The sequence below is a fragment of the Scomber scombrus genome, chromosome 22 (assembly GCF_963691925.1).
Source record: "Scomber scombrus chromosome 22, fScoSco1.1, whole genome shotgun sequence".
NCBI classification, from domain to species: Eukaryota; Metazoa; Chordata; class Actinopteri; order Scombriformes; family Scombridae; genus Scomber; species Scomber scombrus.
In genome coordinates, this window is record NC_084991.1 from 22,821,830 (window position 1) to 22,844,429 (window position 22,600).

Consider the following 22,600-nt stretch of genomic DNA (forward strand, 5'->3'; position numbering starts at 1 on the left):
ATCATCAGGAATCTGTTTATCTGCATTTCATTTGTCAGGAAGAGTCATTAAAGTGGAGGTGATGTTTTACGGCTTGTGTTTGTGTGTGTGTGTGTGTGTGTGTGTGTGTGTGTGTGTGTGTGTGTGTGTGTGTGTGTGTGTGCCTAGCCCCTCTGGCATCCCTCCTTCCTTCTTTCCTTCCTTCCTTCCTTCTTTCCTTCCTCCATCCCCCTTCCTCCCTCCCTCCCTCCTTCCTTTCCTCCCTCCCTCCTTCCTTCCTCTTTTCCTTTCTCCTTCCCTCCCTCCTTCCTTTTTTCCTCCCTCCCTCCTTCTTTCCTTCCTTCCTTCCTTCTTTCCTTCCTTCCTTCCTTCCTCCCTTCCTTCCACCCTCCTTTCCTTCCTTCATTCCTTCCCTTCCTTCCGTTTATCTGCATTTCATTAAATTGAGCGTTCATTTGTCAGGAAGAGTCATTAAAGTGGAGGTGATGTTTTACGGCTTGTGTGTGTGTGTGTGTGTGTGTGTGTGTGTGTGTGTGTGCCTAGCCCCTCTGGCATCCCTCCTTCCTTCTTTCCTTCCTTCCTTCCTTCTTTCCTTCCTCAATCCCCCTTCCTCCCTCCCTCCCTCCTTCCTTTCCTCCCTCCCTCCTTCCTTCCTTCCTTCCTTCCTCTCTTCCTCTTTTCCTTTCTCTTCCCCTCTCTCATTCCTTTTTTCCTCCCTCCCACCTTCTTTCCTTCCTTCCTTCCTTCTTTCCTTCCTTCCTTCCTCCCTCCCTCCTTCCTTCCTGTCTTCCTTTCTCCTTCCCTCCCTTGTTCCTTTTTTCCTCCCTCCCTCCTTCTTTCCTTCCTTCCTTCCTTCTTTCCTTCCTTCCTTCCTTCCTCCCTTCCTTCCACCCTCCTTTCCTTCCTTCATTCCTTCCCTTCCTTCCGTTTATCTGCATTTCATTAAATTGAGCGTTCATTTGTCAGGAAGAGTCATTAAAGTGGAGGTGATGTTTTACGGCTTCAGGTTGTTCGCACTCAGATCCAGCTCTCTCAGATGGGAGGGGTTGGACTTCAGAGCTGAGACCAGAGAAGCACAGCTGATCTCTGACAAACTGCAGCAACTCAATCTGAATAAAGAATAAATGATGTAGATTAATGATGTATGTGTGTGTGTGTGTGTGTGTGTGTGTGTGTGTGTGTGTGTGTGTGTGTGTGTGTGTGTGTGTGTGTGTGTGTGTGTGTGTGCCTAGCCCCTCTGGTCGGTTTGATGCTCACAGTAAAGTAAACAGCAGCCGCATTTATCCAGGAAGGCGATGGCAGCGGAGGGCGGGAACACTGAGAGGGATTAATTAGAAACCTCAGTGGAGTTTACATATATTTGATTAATTCAAGCCTCCACAATGCTTTCCATTTTAAAGATAACTGCTCTTCTCCCAGGCTAAACAATTAGGTTATATAAGCTCATCGGAGTCTTACATTTCCATGTCACAGACCTCGAGCCAGCTGAGCAGCTCGGCTGAAAACCCTTAATTATCACACGCCAATGAGGCAATCATTCTCTATTTACTCGTGTGCTCACTACTGCACACACGGCTCCAGCTAATGACCCGGTGCAGCCCAGGTTTTAAATAGCCTGCGTAAGGTTGTAGGGGGAAACTTCTCGCTGCCATTTGGATTAGACTCTTTTTAGATAATTGCGTAAGCGTTCACTATAAAGGACGATAAATATGGTGAAGGCTTTACATGCTGTTCACAGTGCATTAGTGTTTAGTAACTGGTGAACAGTGAAGATCACAGCAGTGTTAAAATGGCTCCATATATTTATATACAGTTATTTATATTGTAAGTATGATTACGAACATAAATTTCAACATTCAGTCCTGGTACCTTCATTATTTCTTAGATGTTTTGGTTTGTTTTGTTTATTTTGTTCTTAAGACACTTTTGGTGTTCTCATGCTATTAGCACCATAGACTGTATATAAAATGGACGTTTTGAAAACGTTTACTGAGGTTAGAAATCAAGTGAGAAGTTGGTGAATTCTCCATTGACTTGTATAGAGACGGAAGTCCTTTTGTCACCAAAATGGTCGCCCCCTGGTGGCCTTTTGATAGAATGCAGTTTTAAGTTACTTCCACGTTGGCATCATTTCAGAGGACCGGAACTCCCCGCCTGGTTAGCACTGATGCCATTTAATATACACGGTCGCCCATAAAGTTGGAATAATTTAGTTTTCAGACACTTTCCTCTTTTTATTTTCTATTTATTCACATCAGTAATCACCTTTGACCAGGTGCAATGAGATTGATCAATACAATTTTGAGAATATATACACTTTATCTATCAAGAATAAATCACATTGTCACAATCATTTCATGGAAAGAGGTAAGAAATATTTTATTCCACCTTTATGGGCGACCGTGTATTTGCTAATACTATACCCAAAAAAAAGAAGTATTTGTCATTTAGAAAGTATGTTTAAAAAAAATGGGGGAAAAAATTAATCATTTTGAATAGTTAAACATGTTATTAGATAAAGTGGTGAAAAAAGATAAATAATGACATTTAATTTTGAATTGTTACAGCATGTAAATGGCACTAAATCAGCAGAATGTCCTGTTAATCTTTGCATTAATGAGTTTTAGACGTGCTTTGTTATATTTGCCTTTTTGTGACATTTGTGTAATAATTTACACATATTTCAGTTATTGAATAAGAAAGCTCTAAATGTTTTTTGTTTTATTTTACTACTGTATTTAACAAGCATTTCCTAAATTATATGTGGTATAATTTACAGTTTACAGTGCAAACACTTCAACTGTTACTTAAAACCACAGAAGAAGAGGCTCTCCAGCTGCTTACAGGCTTTAACCTTTAACTAACACTTCAACTCATTTCAGTGATTACACTTCAGCTGCTTCAATCTGAAACTGAACCTCCCACACATCATGTCACATGTTCATAATTTAGCATTTTAACGCTGTGTTAAAACCTGCAACGTTTAGCTTAACCTTAAAAATAGTTGTGAAAGTTCAACCTTTTCCAGTTTTATGTGAACATGATGAGACATGTGCAGCATTACTGTCAGACAGAAACACATTCAGCTTCATATGAACATAAGTCAGAGGAGATAAAGACGCGTGTGGACATGATGATGAATACCTACGACTCTACCTCCATACAGAAGATTGGTTCTTATGCAACGGCAGCTTAACATCTGCCCATCAGCAGCAGATTACAGAGAGCCAATGTGCCGCTAGCGCTGATGGAAAGAAGAGCCCAAATCTGAGGAGGAAAGAATGTTTTTGTGCGGTGGGCTTTACATTAAGCCTGCATTTTAAAACAATATGTTTTTACTCACATAGGATGCAAAGCTGCTTCCAGCAGGTCAGGAGGTGAATATGATTCCTCACTGTTCAGAGAGTCACGGGTCAAAGATCACAGTGGTCACAGTGTCATCCTCCCGGGTCAAATTGACCCCGTCTGTTACTGCTCTTTCTTTCCTCCCCCTACCTTCCCCGTTCCTTCTTTCCTCTGTCTTTCTTTCCTTCCTTCCTCTTTTCCTTTCTCCCTCCCTCCTTCCTTCCTTCCTTCTTTCCTACTTCCTTCCTTCTTCCTCCCTCCCTCCTTTCCTTCCTTCTTTCCACCCTCCTTACCTTCCTTCTTTCCTTCCCTCCTTCATTAGTTCTTTCCTTCCTTCTTCCTCCCTCCTTTCCTTCCTTCCTTCTTTCCTTTCTTCTTTCCTCTGTCCTCCCTCCCTTCCTTCCTCCTTTCTTTCCTTCCTTCCTTCCCTCTTTCCTTTCCTCCCTCCCTTTCTTCCACCCTCCTTTCCTTCCTTCCTTACTCCCTCCTTTGCTTCCTTCCTTCCCTCCTTCCTTCTTTCCTTCCTTCTTCCTCCCTCCCTTTCTTCCTCCCTCCTTTCCTTCTTTCCTTCCTTCTTCCTCCCTTCTTCCTCCCTTCATCCCTCCTTTCCTTCCTTCTTCCTCCCTCATTTCCTTCCTTCTTCCTCCCTTCCTTCCTCGCTCCTTTCCTTCCTTCTTCCTCCCTCCTTTCCTTCCTTCTTCCTCCCTCCCTCCCTTCCTCCCTCGACTCGAGGACAACAGGAGGGTTAATATTCTTTGTTTCTATCCCAGTTGGTTATTTTCTCTCGTGTGAAGCTTGGTGGTGACTCAGCTGTGGTTGATGAGGGCGACTGTGGCCTTTAGAGAAACACCTGGATGTGTTTGAGGAATTAACAGCAGCTTTGTGTGTTTGCCTTTGGCTCAATGTTGGTTTCTAGTTATTAAAAAATAAATAAAAATAAACACATTCATCATATTAATCTGTGTTTATTCATAATATTACAAATCAATTGGAATTCTTCTTTCTCTCTTTCTTTCCTCCCCCTACCTTCCTCCTTCCTTCTTTCCTCTGTATTTCTTTCCTTCCTTCCTCTTTTCATTTCTCCTTCCCTCCCTCCTTCTTTCCTCCCTCCCTCCTACCTTCCTCCTTTCCTCCATCCTTCCTTCCTCTTTTCATTTCTCCCTCCCTCCCTTCCTCCCTACTTTCCTCCTTCCTTCTTTCCTGTCTTTCTTTCCTTCCTTCCTCTTTTTCATTTCTCCTTCCTTCCTTCTTTCCTCTGTCCTTCCTTCCTTTCCTTCCTCCCTTCCATCTTTCCTTTCCTCCCTCCCTTCCTTCCTCCCTCCTTTCCTCCCTCCCTTCCTTCCACGTTCATCATATTAATCAGTGTTTATTCATAATATTAAAAATCAATTGGAATTCTGATCAAATAAATAATAATAATACAAAAAGTAAAATAAAATGTGAACCTATATATAACTTCATGTTTCTCTTGATTTTCTGCTACATGAGAGTTTTCAAGCGGTGAATAATATGATGAGTAAAGATATTTTTTTTGTAACCCAGTATCCTGAGGACAACTGTACACTTGACTAATATAACCTTTAAGCTCAAATACACTTCAACCAGACTCTCATATTGTAGAAAAACACTGGAACTGCATTTTTTTCAGCAGCAAAAATATCCAGATGTAGAATAAAACGTGATTATTGTAGACAGAATATTTAAGTGATGCAGACTGTTTAACCTCAATCAGCTGTTTCGAAATGCTTTATCTTGGTGTGCAAGTCTCGTTAGCATCAGTCACCAACAGCCAGTTAATTTAGAGGAATTTAGAAACATGACGGGCTCGGTAGAAGAGGACCCTCTGTCTATGTAGATATAAAGGACTCATTCTAAGGTAATGAAAGCACAATGATTCTTATTTTCAGGTGATTAAACACTAAATTTAAACATAATTCTGCACCATGAAACGGTTTGTCGAGGCATTCAACTCTTGTCCACAACCATAGACTGTATATAAATGGATGTAACATCCGTGACGTCACCCATTGGTTTGTGGACTGCTGCTCGGAGGCAAATAGTTTCGGATCTGAGCAGCGCCATCTTGAAAATTTCAGGTGCATGCTGGGAAAAATAAAAACAGGGATTCTACTTATATGGGCATCAGGAGGAGCATGAGGCGCCCTCCTGAACCTGTGAACCAATCAACCTGTCAATCACCACGTAGCCACGCCCTAATGCATACCCTGCTTTATCGTCACATATAAAATCAGGGAGGCCAAAATGTCCCAAATGAACATCATACTGCATTGAAGAAGGCTTTAAACTAGCGATTGAGACCATAAACACATTTTGAAAACGTTTACTGAGGTTAGAAATCAAGTGAGAAGTTGGTGAATTCTCCATTGACTTGTATAGAGACGGAAGACCTTTTGACACCAAAACGGTCGCCCCCTGGTGGCCTTTTGATAGAATGCAGTTTTAAGTTACTTCCACGTTGGCCTCATTTCAGAGGACCGGAGCTCCCCGCCTGTTAACAACACCTTCAACTCTGAGTCTTTGTTAGCTCAGGTCACCACTTGTGTTTCCATCACAGCAACTTCTCTTACACAAACAAAGACTATTCATTCATTGGTCTACACATCTGCTCTGCACATCTGACAACAACTGGGTCGCCAAAGTTTTGACGGTCAATCGCATCTCACATCAGGTTTCTTGTATCCGATACCTCTTCCTAATTTTAACCAGATAAAAGAGATTTAAGAGAGCCTTCGCAGATTTACCAATGAACTTCTGTAGCATTGTTGGACAGTTTCAAAAAAAGAAGAAACAAAATCGATGCAGAAGAACCAGAGACTTCTTTGTCCTTAAAAACCCTGCAGCCTACATTATCAACAATGCAACTCAACCATCGACAGTTCAAACAGAGATTCAGGCGTGCTATGTTAGCCTCTGGAAACACAAAAGGCTTTATACTAACTTTATACAAAGAGAACACTGATGCACCTGATGCTTGGAACAATTTACAATCTGAATTTCAACTTCAAAACCTCGAGACCTCACACCTTTGACCGAATTTAGTCCAGGCTGTCTGTGTGTTTTATTATATGAGTAAGTTTTAATGTAGCTAATTAATGTACTGCTGCTGTCTTGGCCAGGTCTTTCTTCTAAATAATGTAATAATCCTTGATCTCAGTGGGGCTAACCTGATTAAATAAAGGCTAAATAAATCTTTTTTCGTAAAGAACTTTAACTGTATTCAATCAAATATTGTTTGTGAGCAAAAAGACTCATCACTCTATAAGTCCTTTTGAATCCCTTATCAGATATTAGAGACTCCAACTTAATGTCTATCTGTCTATCTATCTATCTATCTATCTATCTATCTATCTATCTATCTATCTATCTATCTATCTATCTATCTATCTATCTGTCTATCTATCTATCTATCTATCTATCTATCTGTCTATCTATCTATCTATCTATCTATCAACTGTCTATCTATCTATCTATCTATCTATCTATCTATCTATCTATCTATCTGTCTATCTATCTATCTATCTATCAACTGTCTATCTATCTATCTATCTATCTATCTATCTATCTATCTATCTATCTATCTATCTATCTATCTATCTATCTATCTATCTATCTATCTATCTGAATGATCTGAGCAGCATCGTATCATGACATTTCTGTGACACACTGAGCTAACAGCTAACAGCTAACAGCTGCTGAACTTTACCTGACTCCAAATACTGAAGCCTCTGATTCACATGTTGATCTGCTATGAGTCAGAGTCACAATTTTTCAAGTGGGCCTTATAACAACAGTCAGGTTGTCTCTGACTGAACAGTGAAAGAGGTTTTCCTCTCTGTAATCATTCCTCCTGTTCATACTGACTATTAAAACCTTCATAATGTGTTTCCAGTGTAAAGTGATGGAGGACTAAATCCACAGTGTTTCCACACAGTCATTTAAAGTAGATGATCAGCTTCTATTCAGCTTCAGCAGTCTGAGTTAGTCCTAGCCTTTATTGCTAAGGTTGTTGTGAGGTTTCTCCATGTGTTTGCGTTTTCCACTCTAATATTTTGTATCAAAGTCCTGCTCAAACATGTATGGATGGATTTGAGAAGTTGACAATTTGAGTAAAGAACAAGAAAAAGTTAATTCCTACCACTGTAGTTTCTTTCATGGTTTGTTGACAGAGCTGCCGAAGCAACCAGAAGTTTGCTGTTGTAACACTTCCTTGCAGCTGACCAATCAGAACAGAGTGGGCTTATCAGGAGGAGGAGGAGGGGGGAGTCTTAAACAGACAGGAGCTAAAACAGCCTGTTTCAGACAGAGCCTGATGTGAGGACCAGTAGAAGATAAATACGTTTTTAACTGGAAATCATGCAAAGATATTCCAGTAGAGACACAGAATATTAAAATAGAGCTGGAGATGTGCAGATTATATCCTGTTTAAAGTGAAAGATTCTTAAAGTGATGTGAGGTGAGTCTGCAATCTGTGAGTGGAGGAGATATTGGATTTGAATTAAACGCTATTGAACCTCACGACTTTCCAGAAGCTTCAGATATCCAGAGAAAGACTGCAAAAATGGAAAATGCAGTTTTCTCTGGAGTCATCGCCTGTCATTCACAATGTTAGCCAGGACGAGCTCAGCCCCATCTTTGCTCTCTCCCGGGTTTCCGACTTTTTTTTAACAGCAGCAGAGGTTGCAGCTGAGGACTGCCACTGTGTGCGTGTGTGTGTGTGTATGTATGTGTGTGTGTGTGTGTGTGTGTGTGTGTGTGTGTGTGTGTGTGTGTGTGTGTGTGTGTGTGTGTGTGCGTGTGTGTGTGTGTGTGTGTGTTATGTTATGTAACTTCCTCATTGCATTGTTTCTCCTGCTTCCAGCGCTTTCCCGGCCTGTGCAGAGCGGAGCAGCATGGGTTAGGAGTCAGGAGGCTGCAGAAAGAAGCTCACACTACTCACCTCAAGCTCAACGTACTCATAAAACGCCTCATCTCTGCTTCATATTAACCCGCTGAAACGCTCCTCAGTGTCAAACTATCCCCGTGTCCTCAGCTGAGCTACACGGTCACATTTTAGCTTTTTTACAGTCATGTCTTAATAATACTAATGATGGCTGATGGGTTTGTGTGGTAACAGTGGTGTAATTGGTCGCGCTGCAAAACACTCCTCAGTAATATCTCTTCTGCTTCATACTCCACTGTCACGCAAAGCATTAGACGCCCTCGGATTAAATGCATTTTATGAGGGTAAAAATAGAAACATGATAATACATCTCATGTAAATACTGTACTTCTTATGTGTGTTTATTTGTATGAATGGTGGAAACTGCGTTGGCCCTAAGATTACGTAAAATACACAGCGGGCAGCTCGGATTAGTCATGGATACTCTTTCACCCTCTCGATAAAATGAGATGTCAATCACTCTGACAGCTACCACTGCATATTTTTGTGTCAGTTTGCAAAGTTTTTTTTAATCTCTTATAAGTTGTTGTTGTGGGGTTTTTTTAGGGCACAGCTTCACTCTAATCCTGCTCTCTAAACACACCATGAGGCAAATGGAAAAATCAAATTTGAAAGAAAAAAACCTCAAACTATTCAGGTGCATCATATGAGATTAGTAAAAAATTAGCAGCTGGGTGGCAGATATGAAAGAGGTATGATAATGTTTATAATTGATTAATCCTTTACAAAGCAAAAATGTCAAATATTGGCTGCTTTCAGCTTCCTAAATGTAATGTTTGCTCGTCTTCTCTGGAGTTTGTTGATGTAAATAATAATTAGGAGTGTCGGATGTTTAATCCATAGACTGTATATAAGAAATGGAAAATTTCCAGTGCATGCCGGGAAAAATAAAAACAGGGATTCTACTTATATGGGCATCAGGAGGAGCATGAGGCGCCCTCCTGAACCTGTGAACCAATCAACCTGTCAATCACGACGTAGCCACGCCCTAATGCATACCCTGCTTTATCGTCACATATAAAATCAGGGAGGCCAAAATGTCCCAAATGAACATCATACTGCATTGAAGAAGGCTTTAAACTAGCGATTGAGACCATAAACACATTTTGAAAACGTTTACTGAGGTTAGAAATCAAGTGAGAAGTTGAATGGTGAATTCTCCATTGACTTGTATAGAGACGGAAGTCCTTTTGACACCAAAACGGTCGCCCCCTGGTGGCCTTTTGATAGAATGCAGTTTTAAGTTACTTCCTCGTTGGCCTCATTTCAGAGGACCGGAACTCCCCGCCTGGTTTAATCAGACAAAACATTTAAAGACGTCACTTTTCACTCTTGTACTGTTTAACATTTACAGACTTGATTCATTTGAAAGATCATCAGGAGATTAAATGTTATATACAGAAAGCAAAAAGGCACATACTTCTAATTGCTAATTTTTTACTATGCTGTGTTACATTAAAATTGTGTCCCTGTAAACCATGACAGTCAGATATTGAGCCTGCATGTTTGATACAAGGAGCTTGAACCTGAAGCAGCTACACTGAGTTCAGCCAGCATTAATACTTATTAACTTTTTATTAATAATGACGAAATCCACAGTCCTTCTTAGGTGTAAAGTGTAAAGTTCATCTGTCGCTAATATGAGGTTGTAGCTGCAGCAGAGTCCAAACGTACTACTTTTTCCGCCCCAGATTCCTTCTGTGAACAAGACTATGTATACTTTGCTCTGAGTTTGTTTTTCTCCTGGTTTGAGCCTCTTAGATCGAAGGGAAATATTAATGCTCTACCGCCTACAATGATGTCATAAGATGAGATAGATAAGATATAATTTAATTCCTCTGTAGGGAAATCTGTTCTCGATTCCATCCTGCAGCTCAACTGAAGATAAAATCATACAAGCTACATAGTAAAAAGAAAAAAACAGCATTTTAACAGCACATTGCTTCCACACATATACACAGTTTGCACATATACACATATACAACACTTTGCCTGTGTGCACAATGCCGACATATTGCGCAACCTTCATGACCAACATGAGGCTTATCCATGAGGTTTAGACACAGTGTTCTTCCAACCAGACAACACCCTGATGCACAAAGCTCTGTAAAGGTTAAAGGTTACTTGCACTTGACTGACATCAACCCGATTAAAACGACTTTTGGATGAACCGGAACAAACATCTCTGGGTTTTTGGACTGGTGGTCAAACAAATCAAAGCATTTAATATCGTCACTTTGGATTTTAGACAGATTTGAGTTCATTATTTTTCTAACATTTTTCAGACCAACATGTCGTGCTGAAGTTACAATGCTGCTTGAGGCTGCAGGGATTGTGCAATGGCCTCATGGTGTTTTATCATGGGGTGAGTGCAATATCTTTTAAATACGTTTTGCAGATTTCGTCTCCCATTTTTTACAGTGTAGTCTTGTTCAAAGAGATATCTGCACGTGAAAACCTGTTGATATACAGCTAAAATCAAACATAATGGTACACCTTATGAGATATATTGGCCTTTTACGGGGTAAAATGTGGGAACTTTTATTTTCTTTTGTCATATTTTGACTAAATCTTTGTTCACAATCCTTTTTGAGGGCTCCATGAAGGGGGTTTGGGAAGATATCAAGCAGTTAATTTTTGGGTTAAATCGATATTTTGCTGAAAAAAATATTGTTCCGGGTGTTTCTCCAAATAATTAAAGTACATATTTTTTCCTAAAAGAAATAACAGCCTCTGAGTGTTTTTTTGGAAAGCAGTGGTGACATTGCAGCAGCCGACATCTTTCTTTAATTTGGGGATATTATGAGATTTCTTCCTGTTAAAAGGAAAAGTTTTTTCTTGCCACTGTCGTCAAGTTCTTGCTCATGTGGGAATGTTGGGTCTCTTTAAAACAGGAAACAATCGAAGAAATCACAGCTTTGATTTTTTTTAACACCTCACTCTCGCAGTTTGTTTATATGTAGTTTGTTTTGCTGTAACTGTGGAGGCATTTATGTGAGCAGCCTTTGAGTCCAAGACAGAATATCGTATCGTACCAAGGCGGGGAATTCTGGTCCTCTGAAATGAGGCCAACGCAGAAGTAACTTAAAACTGCATTCTATCAAAAGGCCACCAGGGGGCGATCGTTTTGGTGTCAAAAGGACTTCCGTCTCTATACAAGTCAATGGAGAATTCACCAACTTCTCACTTGATTTCTAACCTCAGTAAACGTTTTCAAAATGTGTTTATGGTCTCAATCGCTAGTTTAAAGCCTTCTTCAATGCAGTATGATGTTCATTTGGGACATTTTGGCCTCCCTGATTTTATATGTGACGATAAAGCAGGGTATGCATTAGGGCGTGGCTACGTGGTGATTGACAGGTTGATTGGTTCACAGGTTCAGGAGGGCGCCTCATGCTCCTCCTGATGCCTATATAAGTAGAATCTGTGTTTTTTTCTTACCCAGCATGCACCGGAAATTTTCAAGATGGCGCTGCTCAGATCCGATACTATTGGCCTCCGAGCAGCAGTCCACAAACCAGTGGGTGACGTCACGGATGTTACGTCCATTTTGTATACAGTCTATGATCGTATCGTATCGTTTGAGGATTGGCCCTATAGTTTCAGACTCTGAATAAGTGCTGTTTCTGTCTTGTATTTTAAAATAACACACATCATTTCCATCCTCTCACAGTTCGGCTGTGCTATAAACTCTTGTGTTTGTGTGAATCGGGGTCACATTTGAATGTATTACCATGTGATTTTTTGCACAGCATGACGGCACACACTGACTAACTTAGATGGTCGTCAAGAAAGCACACAATGTCCTGATGTCATTGCTGAGGGGAGTCCTTGTACTCAAGAGTGTGTTTCATGTTCGTGTCGACAAACATTGAGTCAAATGTCCAAAATCAACGACTGTAACAGTTACAGTCTTGACTGCCAGCCAGGCCTTATCGCCCCACATCACCGGCCGACCTCACTAATGCTCTTGTGGCTTAAGAGCAGCAGATTAAAGCTCCTAGTTTTGTTGTAACATATTCAAAACTCACATATCAGTGTACTTTTCATGTGTCTGTATACTTTCGGTCATGTATTGTAACCACTGTATCACTGTCATGTCTCCACCTTTTCCCCGTTGTCTGGTTTTATCAGACTAAACCGCTCTACAACTCTTGTTTTCCTGCTGGACGCATCAATTAGCCAGATCTAACGGCACCGTCCACAAGCACTGGGACGCCGTCCAACAGTCATAAATTCTGGCAGAGCCGCATACGCCCTGTAATCTGGTGAACTGGCGGCCGGTCTGCAGATCCCAATTAAGGGAAGCCGTCTGCTGCTGGTGGCCGACGGCTGCAGCTCGACTAACGCTGCCAAGGTTTCTTATCACTTACCGGATATTTGGGCATTTACAGGGGATTTATCTGATATCAGCAGATCAGTGTCATTAACAGATACATGAAAACAACATGAAAAAAACGGATTTTTGAGATAGCACAAAGCCTGGAAGTAAGAAGAAAATTATATATGGTGCAGCCAGAAAACAAACTAACATGATATAATAGCTTGTAGTTGTTGATGGTGTTATAACTGAACATCTCTAGTCTCTAGTTCCATTAAAAGTGAAAAATGCCTCCTTCCAGCAACATGAACTATCTACAAAAAGTTTTTATTCTCCTTATCAGTGACAGGAACTTGTATGTTTGTGCAAAGGAAACTGCATTTTAAGGAAGAGAGCATCAACATCCACTTGAGAATAAAGCTTTTTAAAGTCTTCCAAAGACATGACTCAAGTTAAATATGTACACTTAAGAAAATCACAAGATAAATACTAAGATATTAAGCTCCCACACAAATAAGAACCAGTTGTAAAAAAACAACAACAACATAATTTAACTCTAATACGCCTTCACAGTTGATGCTGCTGTCACTTCGAGTCATGTTTGTGGGTTGTGATTATGAACATTTGGCTTTGTTGACGTTCATATTGCCTTTAGCCACTATTGACATACATACACTTTCACATCTGCCACTCAACAAGAAAGCAAAATGTAAAAAGAGGAAATTGAAAAAAAAAATCTATCACTGGTGTTGACAGAGAGTCCCTGTGAGTGAATTTTAAAGCAGACAAACAAGCAAAAGTCCTTAACAAACAACCAGAAGTGTGCTTTATGCTGCAGCAGCAACACGAACCAGAAGAGATGGCGATGGAGGCTGTAATTACTGAGTGAAATCAAATGAAAGTAATAAAAGATGCAGGCTAACATGTACATTGGCTTTTGGTCGACTGCATCCAGATGCTGCACTGCTGGCAGTGTGTCAGCGTAGGTGAGGCCACGTGGATGTGCAGGACAGATTTTTGTCCTGCAGCTCTCTGCTCACTGACACAAGCTCAACACAACAGAGATGCTAAAAGACGTTCTTGGTACAAAAAGTGACTGTTTTCGTGGTTATAAAGTCCATGATGGAGGGAAGATGGAGGTGGTGATGGGTGAATAAACTGAAATGTTATGTAATCTAACGGGATTCAGGCAGTGAAGGGACCTGGATCACTCACAAAAATCAGCAGAAGAGCCTCTGAAATGATTAAAGGCAGGAAGAGAGAGCTGATGGATGATGAGGTCGACAAAAGCCAATCCAAGTTGATTTAGCTGAAAAATTACTTTTTAGACGCCTGAAAAATGTGGGTTTACTTACGATACAGCCTCATTATGAAAGCCTAATAAAAGTCTAAAGTACACTTCTGTGCACATTATGCCTACATGAAGGAGTCAGAGCACTTGCAAAAACTATATTAACACCTTATCTGAATTCACATGTAAGCATCTCTCCAGTCTAAAACATTGTTCTGTATTAAGAAGAAAAAAGGTCCCATCAGAAATATCCGAAATGCTCCTTTTGATCTCAGCCAGCTGAAGGCATGTGTTGGTTTCTGTCTTTGATTGGCAGCAGCTGGACAAATGTGTCATGTCTGTGTTTCATTGACATTTAATTGACTGTATTGAACTGACTGTTGTTAGCAGTCTAACGTGTTTACAGTGATGATGTGCTGCAGCTGAGCAGATAATCATCTATCTAGCTGCTAACTGACCGTAAAGGTGAATATGTGTTTGATGGCTCATTCAATAAGCTAAGCTGCAGGATGTTTGGTTTTTAAGTTGGGTTAGAAGGAGACTTTAATAGCAGAAAAGCTAATGTGGGCTTTCATTCAGAGTAAGGCTCTCTTGTTGAGTATCAGGATGCGGTCAGGCTCAGTGTGACCGTCTGCTCTGATTCAGACAGAACAACACGTTATCGCTTTAGTAAAGGTTTGATTCACTGTATTTAAATAAAGACTCCAGCTACATAAACAGACAGTGGAACAGTATTTAAATGGAATAATGCAAAATCAAATAATTTAACCCTTTACATAATGTTCATATTCTGACTCATAATTAGTCTCTCCATAAATGTTTGATTAATCTGATGGAAAAAATACTATTCTATTGTCCAGGACATCATGTTATAATGCTGATTTTTGGTCAAATATGCACATTTGAATATTTAAAAATGTGTATCAGCTGGACAAAAAAAACAACAACCCTAAAACATGCATTTTAATTTCAATTTTTGTATACTTTGGGTAAGAGTCTAGCTATAATATGTGTTTTATTATGGTGTTTTTACAACTCTCACATGTAAAAATGGGTCAAATTAGAACCTGAACAGTATGTAAAGGGTTAAAATATACTCTTTTTTTTCTCAAAGGAGAACACAGGACAGAAGATTTACAGAGCAGATTTGTTTCTGTAGAGTTTAACTTCATTTGGACCGTTTCAACTGATAAATTAGCCAGACTGGTATCGACTAACCTGAGGTAATTTATTAGATTTCACACATCTCCCTCTGGAGCCACAAAAAACCCTTTAACCTTTGTGTCGTCCTCCCGGGACAAATTGACCCCGTCTGTTTTGACTGTTCCTTCTTTCCTTCCTTCCGTCTGTCCTCCCTCCCTCCCTCCTTCTCTCTTTCTTTCCTTCCTCTCTCTTTCCTTCCTCCATCCCCTTTCTTCCTTCCTTCCTTCCTCCCTCTCTCCTTCTTTCCTTCCCTTCCTTCCTCCCTTCCTCTTTTCCTTTCTCCCTCCCTCCTACCTTCCTTCTTTCCTCTGTCCTTCTTTTCTTCCTTCCTCCCTCCCTCCTTTCCTTCCTTCTTTCCCTCCTTCCTTCCTCCATCCTTTTCTTCCTTCTTCCTCTTTTCTTTCTTCTTCCTCCCTTCCTTCTTCCTCCCTTCCTCACTCCTTTCCTTCCTTCCTCCCTTCCTCTTCCCTTCCTTCTTCCCCCTTCCTCACTCCTTTCCTTCCTTCCTCCTTTCCTTCCCTCTTCCTCCCTTCCTTCCTTGACTCGAGGACAACAGGAGGGTTAAACTACTTCTTTTCTCCACATACTCATCAGTATTCTACCAAACCTGTAAATATTCTGTGGAGTTGTTTGAGGTCTCTCAGGACAAAAGTGCAGGAGGCACCCAGCTGCTTCAGAGATAACACCCAGAGTAACAGCCTACATGCCTGCAGACTCCATCTGTTGACTGCAGCTTTTAACCAACCTTAAAAAAAAACACATTCTCACATCCACCTCCCACAGTTAGAGGTGGGAGTCCTCCAAGAGCCGAGTCACACCGAGCCATGAATGATCACCAGCTTCATTCTGACTGTGCTCTCATTCATTTTCATTTATAAAACATTATTGTTGTTTTATGTGCATTGCAACAACAACAACAACACAAACCCTACACACACACATACTCTCTCATCCCTCTGTGATGCTAAAGTAAAGCTTGTTGTAATCTGCTTTAAAAGATTTCCAACTAGAAACAAATTAAGCATTTACTTTTAGTTTCAGACCCTAACACTAACTGCTGCTTGATAACACAGTTTGAGTCACTGGTTCCACTTTACATTAAGTCTCCTCTTATATAAAGTCTGTGTGAATTGTCTTGTTTATTAGGTTGTGAACCCTTCCTAAATCATTAATAAGCTGTTATTATAACTCATTAGCAAAAAAAAAAGGCTAACAGAGACCAGCTGCTTGCCAAATAGTGATCCCATATTTATCTGTATTATTAGCAGCATCATTGGTTTCCATTGTTTGTTGACTATTGAGTAGATTCTCTTCATGTTTCTTATCATCCAATTATGAGCTTTTATTTATGAGTTACAAACTATTTTAACACTGAAAGAAGCCTTATTGTAAAGTGTGTAAAACATATCACCATTTCCTAAAGAATTATTAACACTTTATAAAGCTCCTTTTAGCCGTTTTAAATATCTATAAGTCATAAATGAATGCTCAGAGTGAGATGATACAGATGACGAAGATCTGATGATATAAATACAGCAGTATAGCCGACTTTCATCCTAACCATTGAAGTATGTGGTAATTGGGTTATAACTCATTTATAACTGTTAATTAATGCTTTATTGATTGTTAACTATTTAATTAATAACTCATTTACAACAATTTATAAATCCTTTATAAGAGGAGTCTCATTTTAAAGTCTTGTTTTAGAGTCACTTTTAATTAAAACACTTTGAGAAGATGTCAGAGGGTCAGAGGACACACACACACACACACACACACACACACACACACACACACACACACACACACACACACACACACACACAGAGTTTAAATCAAACCCACCATGTGAAGGATTAATGTTTCCCTTGAGGAGTGTAAACTTGAACTAATCCAACAGTGATTTTAGACTTTGAGCTGCGAGAGGAGGAAGAAATCTAGTTTGTGTTTATTTAGTCGACTGAAGAATATTAAAGAAACTCTGAAACCTCCAAAAATAAAGACTGAATACTAATAGAACTGAAATAATGAGTTGATGAACTGATTTGTCAAGAATTTGATGGTCAGAAAAAAATATTGAGTTTTAGACTGAACTAAACAAAATAGACAAAAATAGACAAAAATACACATTTACACATTTATGACTATATGTGTGTTCTGTATATCTGTCCTTATCGTTACATTTGGAATATTTACTTGCAAAAATATGTGAGAAATAACATTTGGAATTTAAATTTCTCAATATATTTACATTGTTTAAAGAGTTTTGAGCTCTAAAGACATTTGACTCGGTTGTTACTGACAGTGGACATGTTTATACCTTTATGAGTCTACGTGGCTTTTTTCTTTTTTTGTGATTGTTACAAGTTTAGTTTTTTCTAAAAGTGCAACTGTGATACCCAAGCACAGGTCAATTATAACACAAATGTAGTGTTTATGTATAATTACATTAAAATTACAGCTGGATGTTTCAGGAAGAGTTTAAAAGTTTAGTTTCTGACATCAAGAACGAACTTTTAAGCTAACGTTTAGACAGAAATGCTCAGGAAAAAAAATGGAAATTAGTCAAAAATCTACAATTCGTTGACAACTGGATGAAGATCATGATTGATGATGATGATGATTGAAAACATCAGAACAGCTGAGTGGTGAGATTATTTTGTCAAATGTTGCCATTTATTTAGAAAATGTGTTTCTAAGAACAGATTTTTGGCCACCAGAGAACTGAGATGTTTATTTTTCAGTGTACTATAAATATATACTACACTAAATATATAGTATGTACTATTTATCAGTTTCTGTTCACAGCTGCACTGCAGACATCAACACAGTGACGTTCCTCTCTTACTATGACGACTCTTTATTGGTTTATTGTTTATTCTGTACGTTTGTTTGCACACTTTTACCACTAATGTAAGATCTGGATGTCAGACTGCATTTTCTTTAAATTCATAGCCAGTTATTTTGATTTTGATCTTTTTTTTTAACATAAAATACTCAACATTCTCCTCATTGAGGTTCTTAAATGGTGAAGACTGTTTATCGAACAAAATAAGACTTCAGTTTCAGCTTCTACTTTTTAGTGTTTTCTGACATTTAAGCAGATTCATCTATAATGAAAACAAGGAGCAGCTGCAGCCGTGGTGTGCATGTTAAAGAATACAGGGTTGATTTAATTTAGACTCTAATGTTTCTCCATACAGTGAGGAGCTGCTCTCGTGGTGCTGAAAGAACAGCTCCTCACTGAGTGGAGTTACATTAGGGACCAAACTGCTTCTTATCTGCACAAATCTGATCGATAACTAAAAGGTTTCATCACATAAAAACATCTTTTAAACCTAAAATATGTAGAAAAAAATAATAAAAACAAAAACAATGAGTTAGTTTGCTGTGTGACACTAACCTGGTATCTGTGTCGCTTGATCTCTCCAGATGGTCTCTGCGCTGTCCTCTTTTTCTTGGCTGTCATTCCCTCAGTTACTTCCATGTTATGTCCTTTTTCTTCTTCTTTTTAATTCAAAATGTTCTTTAGTTTAATTTCAGTAACAAGGCTGTTTGTTCAGCATTGGAAACAAAAATCCTTCTCTTTAGGTCCTCTGAGAGTGAATCAACTCTCATTTAAAAAGAAGAAAGAACTCACTTCTTTTGACAGAACCTGAGAGGAGGAAACAGGTGTCTGCATCTTAAAAAATAGTTAGGCTATTTTCTTTTTTTTCCTCCAAAAACTATAATAACACCATAATCCAATTCATAAATAATAGGCTTGTGGGAAATATGTACACATTTGCTGATGCATTTCAGCGTAAACATAATGACTAAATATAGGGTAGGTATGAAAAATAAAATTTGGCTTTTTTTTTCTTTAGTTGCACTACTGAATATAGACTGTTTCCTACATTATGTACAAGAGTCTGGTTGGTCCTGTTAATCCTCTCTCGTGTCAAGTAATTATTCCAAGTCTTGCTTGTCCTTGATTATCTGGAGCATAGGCTGGATGTCCTACTTTCCCCAAACACTAATTCATCCATGAGTTTGATATAGTTTTGTAGGTGTTCCTACTTTAAAGGGCCACTGTGTTGCATCACATGCACTGTGTGCTTGTTCATAACTCCTCAGTTTTTTCTAACGGATGTGCTTACCAGATGAGGGGGATTAAAATGTGCTTTTTATAAATCAACCCCCGTCGCTCTTAAAACTTTTCAGGATTGCAATGTGTTGATCCTCCGACTGCTATGTGCAAAGACTTAAGAGCCCATTAATGGGGGTTTATTCTACACAACTATGGGCTGTAAAAGTTTAAGAATTGAAGAAGTAGAACACAGGACTACAGGTCTGTCTCCCGTGTGTCCAAACAGAAAGCGTAAAGAGACCTCTTGAAGTCCATGCTGCTGTTCGCTTTGATATTCTTCTCCACCGAAGCAGCCGCGTCGTTGTTCTCCACATCCTGAGACTTGTTGGATGATTTACTCCCTTTGCGTTTCAGTTCGGGGCTTTCCCGGCCGCTGTTGGGCTCGTCCTTCAGTGATGACTGGTCCTGGTCCGTCTCTCGGTGGTAGAAGTAGTTGAAGTTGGAGACGATGACCGGCACCGGCAGCGCGATGGTCAGCACACCGGCGATGGCACACAGCGAGCCCACGATCTTCCCCCCCACTGTCACCGGCCTCATGTCGCCGTACCCCACCGTTGTCATGGTGACCACGGCCCACCAGAAGGCATCCGGGATGCTGGAGAAGTGAGACTCCGGCTCGTCCGCCTCCGCGAAGAACACGGCGCTGGAGAAGAGGATGACTCCGATAAAGAGGAAGAAGATGAGCAGACCGAGCTCCCGCATGCTGGCTTTCAGGGTCTGACCCAGGATCTGCAGACCCTTGGAGTGTCTGGACAGCTTGAAGATCCGGAAGACCCGGACCAGGCGGATGACCCTCAGGATGGCCAGAGACATGGCCTGCTGCCCGTTCTGGTGCTCCTGTCCCTGCTGCTCCGCCAGCTCCGTGCCCACTGTGATGAAGTAAGGCATGATGGACATGATGTCGATGATATTCATGACGGTCTTGGAGAACTCCGACTTGCTGGGGCACGCGAAGAAGCGCACGAACAGCTCGAAAGTGAACCAAATAACGCACGTGGTCTCTATGATGAAGAAGGGGTCTGTGAAGGTGAGGGACGGCCGGGGCGCCGTGCTGTTGTCCATCCGGCTGGTGACCGGAAGCTCCCTCTCATCCCTGAACTCTGGCAGCGTCTCCAGGCAGAAGGTGATGATGGATATGGTGATAACGATCACGGACACGATGGCGATGCCCCGGGCCGGCATGGAGCTCTCCGGATACTCGAATATGAGCCAGACCTGCTTCTGGAACTCATTCTGAGGCAGTGGCTTCTCTTCCTCTTTTATAAAGCCCTCATCCTCACGGAACCTCTCCATGGCCTCCTCCCCCAGCTGATAAAACCTAATCTCATCTGCAAACACATCGATTGACACATTGACAGGTCTTCGGATCTTCCCTCCGGACTGATAAAAATATAAAATCCCGTCAAAACTCGGTCTGTTGCGGTCAAAAAAGTACTCGTTCCGGAGCGGGTCGAAGTATTTTATCCTCTTGGCGGGGTCTCCAAGTAAAGTGTCCGGGAACTGGTTCAGGGTTCCCAGCTGGGTCTCATACTTCAGCCCGGCGATGTTGATGAGGACCCTCTCGTTGCTCTCCGTGTCCATGTCCATGTCCATCATGTCCTCGTCGAACAGATGGGGACTGTGGTCCGCTCGTAAAAGCGCATCCATGGCGTTCTCGCTGCAGCTCAAAGTGTTGTTCATGTCGTTGATTTTCCAGGTGCTGTGCTGAAGAAGATTCTGCTGCTGAGGAAGAAGATGAGGAGGATGAGGAGGACTCCCCCGGGTGTTCAGCTCTTTACTGTAGTCCTCTCCGAGTCCAGTTTGAACGAAACCCGGCTGAGGGACATCCAGCGCGTTCCGGCAGCTCTCCTCGGCATTGTTGCCTCCACCTCCACCGCTCCCTTTAGCGCCGCCGTTCTCAAAACTCACCAAGGCTATCTCCATTCCGCAGCCATCAACAGTTAATGTGTCAGAAACAGGAGAGACTTGTTGAGCTGGATCGCGAGCATCCTCTCCGTTACAAGTTCAAAGATAACGTGCAGCAGACGGAGACGGAGCAGACGGAGCAGGTTCAAGCTCCTCTTTACATGTATGCATGTGTTGTTGCTGCTGCTGCTGCTGCTGTTGTTGTTGCTGTTGTTGTTTTTAAGGCTGAAATCCTCCGCTGCTCTGGATGAAGTAAATATTAAAACCACAAGAGAAGAGGAGTAGAAGAAGACCCGGATGAGAGAGAGAGAGTAGGCTGTAATGATTATTCCTGACGTCAAAAGTGCTGTTCAGACCGTTTAGCTGCCTCTGAAAATGTCTGTGGGTGTGAGACAAGCTGTCATCCCCGCTCGCGCTCTCTCTCTCTTTCTCTCTCTCTCTCTCTCTCTCTCTCTCTCTCTCTCTCTCTCTCTCTCTCTCTCTCTCTCTCTCTCTCTCTCTCTCTCTCTCTATCCCTCTCTCTCTCTCTCTCTCTCTCTCTCTCTCTCTCTCTCTCTCTCTCTCTCTGGAGGCGGGGACGCGCTCCGTTGTTGTGGCTTTACGGTAACAAATTGCGCACACATGGTCACTGTGGTCTGAATTGTTCTAAGGTGTAACTTTCATTCATTTTATTCTATTATTATATCTAAAGACAGACAGAATAACGGCAGTGGAAGAAGTACTGAGATGTTTTACTTGTGTAAAAGCAGCAAAACCACAGTATGAAAATAATCCATTGTAAGGAAGTACAATGAATTTTTTTTAAGGTGACTTTTAACATCTGCCCAGAGGTTACAGGTGAGGAAGTATTCTCCTTGCTAACTGCTGCTTAGTTAGTAAACGTGCACTGTATTTGTTAAATTAAACAAATAAATAAATGAAATAAAAGTATTGCATTCAAATACAAAATGTATTTAAAGTAGCAATAATCATTATGCAAAATGGCACCACTCAGTGTTATAAAAAAGGAAAATGATTAAATTATATACTATAAATTGTAATTTATATATAATTTACAGTTGTGCATTTATATATATATATTTTAATTACATACATAATTATTTTTTACATAGAGCCTATTTACAGTATACACAAATACATAATTATAATCAACATAATACAAATATAATAACATTCTCTGTGACATAATAATAATAATAATAATGTTCATATAAAAGCGTAAAGTTGCATAGAATTTAATTTTAAATAGTCAAGTACCTCAAAATGTCACTTTTATACAGCAGCTAGAGTAGTAAATGTACTTTGTTTTACATAACATTCATATTAAATTATTTAGTATGGCAGACAGAGATCACTTACAGGAACCAGTGTGCTGTGATTTAGTGACATCTAGTGGTGAGGTGGTAGATTGCAACCAGGTGGATTAGCCCGCCCCGTCCCAAGCGTTGGAGAACCTACGACAGTAAA

At 40.6% G+C, this 22,600-nt stretch overlaps 1 protein-coding gene across 1 annotated transcript; it reads right to left on the minus strand.

The window, feature by feature from the left end:
• Positions 1–19,423: 19,423 nt before the first annotated feature.
• Positions 19,424–21,151, minus strand: LOC134004427 (potassium voltage-gated channel subfamily A member 1). The gene has a single exon (XM_062443689.1). It carries the CDS (start codon positions 21,149–21,151, stop codon positions 19,424–19,426), a length of 1,728 nt encoding a protein of 575 aa, XP_062299673.1.
• Positions 21,152–22,600: the final 1,449 nt, after the last annotated feature.

Excerpts from the sequence above, each read along its gene's own strand:
- LOC134004427 (XM_062443689.1), bottom strand. The coding sequence starts at position 21,151 with ATGGAGATAGCCTTGGTGAGTTTTGAGAACGGCGGCGCTAAAGGGAGC.